The sequence below is a fragment of the Alnus glutinosa genome, chromosome 13, assembly GCF_958979055.1.
Source record: "Alnus glutinosa chromosome 13, dhAlnGlut1.1, whole genome shotgun sequence".
NCBI lineage: Eukaryota > Viridiplantae > Streptophyta > Magnoliopsida > Fagales > Betulaceae > Alnus > Alnus glutinosa.
In genome coordinates, this window is record NC_084898.1 from 754,581 (window position 1) to 763,509 (window position 8,929).

At 33.6% G+C, this 8,929-nt stretch overlaps 1 protein-coding gene across 1 annotated transcript; it reads left to right on the forward strand.

Annotated features, from left to right (window-relative positions):
- Positions 1-527: 527 nt before the first annotated feature.
- Positions 528-2,742, forward strand: LOC133854220 (cytochrome P450 78A9-like). Its single transcript, XM_062290307.1, has 2 exons — positions 528-1,564; positions 1,869-2,742. Exons 1-2 carry the CDS (start codon positions 626-628, stop codon positions 2,487-2,489), a joined length of 1,560 nt encoding a protein of 519 aa, XP_062146291.1. The 5' UTR covers positions 528-625; the 3' UTR covers positions 2,490-2,742.
- Positions 2,743-8,929: the final 6,187 nt, after the last annotated feature.

Here is an 8,929-nt window from a genome sequence, read left to right on the forward strand (position 1 = left end):
ATTTGTCTAATTTTTTTTTTTTTTTTAAGGATACTATTTGTCTAATTAGAAATGAGTAATGCTATTTAGTAAAATCAATTCTTATAACAATAAAAAAATAAAAAAAAATAAAAAGGATTAATTTTTACTATCAAATAATTCTTATTAAATTACAGTTATTTAATTAGGGATGACAAAAAAAAAGAGTTAAGAATTAATTTTATTATCAAATAATTTTAATTATATGGATAACAGTCTACTAAATACAAACTTATTTAATTGGGGATGATAATCGAAATGATCCATCAAGGTGAGGGGGTATAGATTAGCTCAAGAGAGCTCTCCTCATATAAGCCTCCCCCTTCATCAAATCACTGAGGTATATACCACGCGTGTTAAATAAGCGTGGGGCTGGGCACGACTCCTTTCCGTTATAAGGTCGAGGCGGCGCACGCCGTTATTTTCATAACCGCCATCTCTTTTCCGTTATACGATAAACACCTATGTTTTAACGGTAACTCTTTGGAGAGCTCTATATAAACCAAACTCGCACTTCATGGTTTAACCCAAAAAGGAAAACCCACACATTCTTGTGGACAATATCTCTGCCTTTGCAACCCTTTGTTTCCTTCCACTTTCCACATCCATGGAGACACACACAGACAGCTTGTGGGTTTTGGCTCTCGCTTCCAAGTGTAGAGCTTTGTCTTCCCACTTGCTTTTCGTTTTTCTCTGCTTGGCTTGGCTAGCCATGGCTTTGTGCTACTGGGCTTACCCTGGCGGCCCTGCCTGGGGAAGATATTGGTGGAAATTAGGATCGAGTAAAACCAAGCCAAAGCCAATACCAGGGCCACGTGGGTTCCCGGTGGTGGGAAGCATGAACCTAATGGTTAACCTCGCTCACCACAAGCTCGCGGCAGCTGCCGAGTGGTTCGGAGCTAAGCGGCTCATGGCTTTCAGCCTAGGTGAAACACGTGTCATCGTGACATGCAACCCCGATGTGGCTAAAGATATCTTAAACAGCTCAGTCTTCGCTGACCGTCCAGTGAAGGAGTCTGCGTACAGCCTGATGTTCAACAGAGCGATTGGTTTCGCTCCTTACGGAGTTTACTGGCGAACCTTAAGGAGAATCGCCGCCACTCATCTCTTCTACCCGAAACAAATCAACGCCTCAGAACCCCAGAGGTCTGAAATTGCTGCTCAAATGGTGTCCACGATTGCATGTCACACCGGAGACTTCTCTGTCCGAGATATACTCAAGCGAGCTTCGCTTAACAACATGATGTGCTCGGTGTTTGGACGAAACTATGAAAGCGTGGAGCTGGGCGAGCTCGTGGAACAAGGTTACGAGCTGTTGGGGAAGCTCAACTGGTCCGACCACCTTCCTTGGCTTTCAGGTCTCGACCTTCAGAAAATCAGGTTCAGATGCTCCAAACTCGTTCCTAAAGTGAATCAGTACGTGAACCGGATTATCAAAGAGCACAGAGACCAAACTGGCCAAGGAAACCATGATTTTGTCGATGTTCTTCTGTCTCTTCAAGGAACAGATAAATTATCGGACGACGACATGGTCGCCGTGCTTTGGGTAAGCAACAAAAGAAATAATGTTTATTTTATTTCATGAAAATGCTATAATTTTTCTTTTAACAAGTTTTCATTTTAATTTTATTATCGTGGTGGCTAGTGGTATAACAGTTACTAACTAAATAACAGTATTCTTTTATTTTCTTCATTAAAATAATGTTTGGTTGGTGAGAAAAATGTTGAACAAAAGAAACCAAAACGTTAGAATCTACAACAGTGTGGGTTCACTGGGGTTGGGATTCAGTAAGTAAAAGAGCCATTGTAATCTCTTTTAATAATGCTAATTAATATGTTCTTTTTTACAGGAGATGATATTCAGGGGAACGGACACTGTGGCGGTTTTGATAGAGTGGATACTAGCGAGGATGGTACTCCACCCAGACATCCAATCAAAAGTGCACGATGAGATCGATCAGGTTGTCGGAAGATCAAGGCCGTTGAAGGAATCAGACATTCAATCAATGGCTTACCTGCCTGCTGTGGTGAAAGAGGTTCTTAGGCTACACCCACCTGGCCCGCTTCTGTCATGGGCCCGCTTGGCCATCACGGATACGACAATTGATGGGCACCACGTGCCGGCGGGGACCACAGCAATGGTTAACATGTGGGCAATCACAAGGGACCCACAAGTGTGGTCGGACCCACTGGAGTTTACACCGGAGAGGTTCGTGTGCAAGGATGCTGCCGAAGTGGAGTTCTCCGTGCTGGGGTCTGACCTCAGGCTGGCGCCATTCGGGTCGGGGCGGAGGACTTGCCCCGGAAAGGCATTGGGTCTGACCACGGTGACCTTTTGGGTGGCAACCTTGTTGCATGAATTTGAGTGGGTGCAGTCGGATCATAAGCCGGTGGATCTCTCCGAGGTCTTGAAGCTTTCATGTGAAATGGCAAACCCTCTTACAATCAAAGTGAAAGCAAGGCGCAGATAAGAAATTAAAATACCCATCACGATCGAAGAAGGCAGAAGGCAGCTGAAGGCATAACCTTTTTGTATATAATATGGTCGATCTGAAATATGTTCGAACCCTCCATAAGCTTTTCGTGTGTGCTCCCTGTACTTTTTTTTTTATATAGATTGTGCTCCCTGTACGTACTTGACAACATCATATATATGTATGTCTATGAAACGTACGTGCTACTTTGTTTCAATTCCCTTTTTTTGCTTTATATATAATTTCAATATATGCACGCGTCGACTGCTTATTTCTTATACATATATATCCATTTATGCATATGTATATGTTATGAAAATAATTTAGGGTACTATAAATTCCTTACAAATTTACAAGGGAGTTCAGATTTTATTAGAATGACAATCTACATAAGTATTACATGAACTACCATATCGGCTTGAAAATAAACCACCAAGTAAATTAAACTTTGCATAATAAGATAAATCAACAAGGTTTACAAGTGAAAATGAGAAGCTTATTAACAAGCTAGGACAAAATCTTTCTATTATAATGTCTTGATTAGCCCAAGCCTACCAGGTTTTAAGTCGCTTATATGGTAATATTGTTTGTGTGATTAACGTTCGAGTTGCATTAGTGGTAAAAAATGATAGACCTAATTATTATTTTTTTGATCTATTTTATAGATTTAATAATTTAAATTAATATTTTAATACTCTCTTTCATGTATGAGTAAACTGTAGAATCAATATTCAAACTCATAATCTTACTCTTTTACCGTATTAATTTTTCTTTTCTTTTTTTTTAAGGTAAATAGTGTAAAAATCCATTAAAATGATCATGAAGAATAGAGCTAGTACAATGTCCTGCGCGAATAGATAAAGTACAATGTCCCGTATAAATAAATTGTAATATTCCATCCAAATCCACTCTAGAGAGTGATGGATATATAACTGTCTTTACTACACAGTGATCTACTTCATTCACTTTCTTATTGGTGTGACCCACATACTGCGAGTAAAATCTATTTACTGTAATTTTTGCATCATCAATCCATTGCCTATATTTACTCCGGCAGTTTTTAGATATTTTGGATAACATTCTTATCCTTTACTGATTTTAAGTTATGTTTTAAAATAGAGTTTTCAAAGCGGAGTGATTGAAGTATAAATCATGCCGTTGTGATGCTTGAGTAAAAAGAATCATTTTCGATAATTATTATGAAAATTATATTTTGGTAATTATTATGAAAATGGCATTTTGATAATTGTTTTGATTAAGGGTATTTTGGTAATTTAATAATTAATGCAATTATAATGTCCACATGAAATATGTGGCATTATAATTGAAGAATTTTATATGCCATTACTATGTCGAAACAATAATAGGATTAAGAAATTAGAAATGAGTATAGGGTTAAATCTATGTTTAATGAATTGTTCTGATTCACTATTTGTTTGGATTATATATATATATTGCAGTGGTTTTATCTCTGAACACCTTCCTAAAGTCAAAAGAACTATTGTGAGCATTTCTTATTCACTAGAAATGATATGTATGGTTTAGTCCTTAACAACATGGCGATTACTGCTTTATTTAATTGTATACAAGTTGTTTGACATATGATTAACATGTTTTGATTGGAATTACATGTATGATGGTTGTATGATTACAGGTAGGTAAGTTTATATTTATACTAAGCTTATGTAACAGATTAGTAAGTTAGTTGTTAAAAATGTTGGATAGTGGGCGTTATAAACAGTATTAGGATGATGGGCTCTATCTGTGGTAAGTATGAATAGTGGGCTCTATTCAAGGTAGGCGTGCATGGTTAGCGTGTGGTCGCAGTCAAGTACTCAACTATAATGGTTAGCTCTATTCATGATATAGTATATATGTTAGTATATTAGAGAACTGTCTTTGCTTGTGAGATTGTGTATATGATATGTATATCTTGTATCATTTGATTGCATTGTATATTGTTAAATAAATCAGTATGTTACTATGTGGTTGATGACCGTTGATTCACTTTACCACAGTATGAGATTGTGATGTAAAGCACAATCACATGCAAGTTTTGCAGGATTGGAGGCATGAGATGTTAGGTTATAGACGAGACCTTTAGTATGTAGATATTATATACAATGATTATGTAATGTTTATACCGTATGTGGTACGTATGTTGTTATTTGGATATATTTTATTATATCAGAACAAATGGTTATTTAGTTAGCTCTGATTGTTATTGTTAAAAAAAAAAAAAAAAATGGTTTTCGTTGCCAATTTATACTCTGATGACGTCATTGATGCCAACACTTTTCTCTAATGGTCTCTGCAATTTTAACACCCATCTTCTTTTCTCCATGAACAACTGTGTTTATGCAGAGCACATATTTTTTTTATTTCGTATGTGAAAATTATATATATATATATATAATTGTCCTTATGTAATTGGTAACTATATTCTTCTATATGTGAATGTTTCTATAGTTTATTCTAATCGGTAGTGGGAACTGACATTTTAGGTAGATGCTTCTGTATGTCATTATGTAACAAAAGGGATGGAAAACCTAAAGGACCAATTGTATCTTCATTACTATTAAATTGCAGTACTCTTTGTTGGATCCAAAGTTATAGATTAGTCCATTATTGTACTAATAAAATTATTACTAATACTATGCATTGAGTTGATTAATTGACAGTAAAATAAGATTTCAAAACTTGTAAAATACATGATATTATTGACATCTTTTGCAAATAAACCTCATATCATAGGCTAAAGTGCCCTTTTTTACGTTCTTTTCAATGACTATGTTTTGGTCCGGCTATAAAACAGGACATAAAAAACACATGTATTTCAAAATAATATTAATAAATAATTTAAAACACAAAATATTTAAGATTGTGTTCACATATATGTCATATAAAATAGTTTATCAAATAAAAAAAAACAACATCCTCCGATAACATATTAACAACAAATTATTCTTTTATTTTAAAGTTTAAAAGCAACTTGTAACAATTAAACTATTTTTTTATAAAGAGAATTTTATATACAATCAAACAAAAGGAAATGAAAGATGTAGCTAATAAAAGACTTTAACATATAAATATAAATTATAAATCTAACTACCTTAATTTTATATGTATTTTTTTATTCTCAGATCTTTATTAGATTACTTGAGCCCACATCAAAAAGTTAAGCATATCAATTGTATTTTGTTCTTCATGTTTGTCAAGAAAGCAACCTCCGGCGAGAAATAGATCTTTTATCAGTCCCTTCACCATTTTCTAGCACCTTCCACAGTTGGCAGTCAGGCACATAAAAAACCTTGCAACTTTTACCTAATGGACAAATTTCAGCATTAAATATAGTTAAAAGCCATTGTAGCAGAGGTGAAAGTACAGTTGAACAGGTGAAAGACAATGCAGCAATTAAAATGTCATAAAAGCATCCACAGAATATTCGAAGCATCTATATATGAAAATGTGAAATATACACAGTGCCATAACTCATAGGGGACCAAAAGAAAGAAATGGACAAAGACATTTGACACTCCCAAAAAAAAAAAAAAACATAATTTTAACCCAATTGAGGAGGACAGACATTCCTCCCTAACCTTATCAGACATTTAGAAGGAGTTTTTAGGAGATAATTATATTTTTTAAAATGTTTATATAGTTAGTGACTAACTTATTAAACATACATTCTTAATGAAATATTTCTTGATTATGAACAGTTAAAGAGTGACCATTCGTATTTACATGTCAAGTTCGAATCATATTGAGGTATGCATGTGTGTAATATAATATAAGTTAATTATAACTCGACCCATTTAATTAGACAGGTCAGACCCTTTAATCTTAATCTGTTAATTTCGTGCTAGGTTCATGTCGAGTTTGTTATTCGTGTCGAAAATTAACAATCCTAAATATTATGTGTGAGTTCGTGTCGATACATGAGCATAAGACTATATGCATAGGCTAACGGACTACTTCAAAAATCTTTTTTTTTCTTACAACAATCAAACAGCTGTAGTAAGAAAACGAACCTGACTTATTTAATTAAACAAGTTATACCCTTCAATCATAACTTACTAATTTCATTATAGGTTAGCGAGTCGGGATTAACCTTGTTAAACATTTATCCAAAAAATTTAAATTTATAGAAATATGTGAATTAAATCATTTAATTAATACTTTAACAAACTTTATTATCTCTAACAGATATGTTAATTTATAAGTAAATTATTATAAAAATTGTAAGACTCCGATCCGAACATGTTGTGGCACTTAAAAACCTTATTAGACAAATTTACAGAATATGATTTCTTTGAGGTTGTTCGGGTATGGACTAATTTGCGTGACACGTGTAGTTTATTAGAGTGATGGCTCGTGGTGTGTAGGATTAAAATACTCAATAGGTTGTACGTACAACAATAGTTTCCACGACACTTAGGAAGTAAGAAAATGGACGGCTTGTTTTTCATGTGTCTTAATGTCGATAGGGAATAAAAAAAATATATAAAAATAAAAAATTCTTTTAAATATATATATATGTTCAATTCAGTCTATTATTTTATACATTTTGAGTTAAATAATTTTTTGTCAATCCACCTTAAAATAAAAGAGGAATGCTAGAACATCTTCTTGTGTTCTTCTGGTATTCTTCTGGAATGGCATAAATGTAATTTTTTTAATTAAAAAATTACAACTATGCCATCCAAAAGGACATAGATGTAATTAAAAATCTATGCCATTTGAGGAGAACACCAGAAGATGATTTAGCATTTCTCAAAATAAAATGTCTGTATCAAAAAAAAATCCACGCCTTAATTCAAGGTCAAGATTTTATTTTGTTTTCTTTAACAGTATATATAATGTCATGCTATTTAATTTAATTTTATTTTTTGATAAAGAATCGATATTATCATTACTCAAACGGGAATATCCCGAATTGCTAATACAAATATAGGCTGCCTTATTCGCACATTTTCTCCTCTATCCATACTTTGTCTGGCAATTGAGAAATCGCACATTTGGCCAAAACATAAGCTGCGTTATTCGCATCTCTATGAACATATGCTATTTGAAAATTCATTATATTATATTATGTACACCGTTATAATAAACAAAATAAAATCTCAAGCATGAAATAAATCTTTATCATTAATAAGTGACAATTTTTTAATTTATAAAATCCTTTCTTTGCGCTTTGATCTAATAGAATGATGGAAAATTTTGGTTAATTAATTAGATACTTTACAGTGCATCAAATGCTGGAAATTAATATATAGTTGACGAACTTATAATTTGAAATCAATGCCTTTTAATGGCTTGAGTGGAAAGTCACACAAAAATATATGATTTTTATTATTATTATTATTATTATTTTAATTCAGAACTATCATATATATATATATAAGAAAATCTCATCTTCAGTGAATTGATCTTTTATAACATATATATTGATTTCTCTCCCTCTTTTTAAAATTAAAGGTTGTTTTCAGGCACATGCATGGCAGCATGTGGGTGATCGACACATGTATATTATCCAAAAGGGTTTAGCGTGGGCTAGCTGTATATGTTCATAATTATTAATTAATTTTATTGCAGCAAGCATATTATCTAAAATATTCCTACAAGCAGCGAAAAGAAAAGGAAAAAAAATGAAAGAAATTAGGTCGAAAAAAGAGCTTGAGGCATGCATGTTTGTCGACACATGAAAAGAAGTTAATAGTCATAATAATAATTCATTAAAGGTTAAGCGTGGGAGCAGACGCGCAGTACTTTATGTTCATAATCATACTGCAGCAAGCATATTATATATCCATAATATTCTTAAAGGGCCGGGCTAAGTTTCCTTTCAATATGATCTATTAAATTTAATTTAATTTGGTTACGTAGCAAAAGCGATAAAAGTGATTGAAAAATCGTATTTTTGTTGATACAGTTGACCGCACCATCAAAGCTTGGTATGCTACATCTCCACAAACAACTAGAAAATATGTGTGACTCATCAGTGAAAGCCGACATGCAATGAGCACTCTAATACTTAAGTCAATAAAATAGTTTTATGAGGATAATAGGCTAAGAGAATGAAGGGTGTGTTGATAGCGTACCTTAGGCTACTAAGTTTAACCTTCTTATATAAAGCTACCTTTCACTAGGCAAGTAGGCCAAATCCAATAGACATTAAAGGGCAATAGCCGAATATGGAAGGTTACGAGTCAGGGCAAAGATCTTCCCTTATGGATTCCTCTTACAGAACTCCTTCCTTATTGGATCAGTGTAAAATTTCGTCCCTATATTGGGAAGATGAGTAGTCCACATAGAGTGGGTAGTTTATAAAGATAGTCATGAGTGCTAAGTTTCACATTGCCTAGTTATTAGGTGAAATTAGGCTTTATAAGGAATCATAGGGAAACTCCAAATTGACTAGTCTTTTTGGGGTGATA

What these genes read in the sequence shown, in the direction of transcription:
- LOC133854220 (XM_062290307.1), top strand. Translation starts at nt 626, where the DNA reads ATGGAGACACACACAGACAGCTTGTGGGTTTTGGCTCTCGCTTCCAAG. An exon ending in ACATGGTCGCCGTGCTTTGG is followed by an intron (nt 1,565 to 1,868) that starts GTAAGCAACAAA and finishes TCTTTTTTACAG; the next exon opens with GAGATGATATTCAGGGGAAC.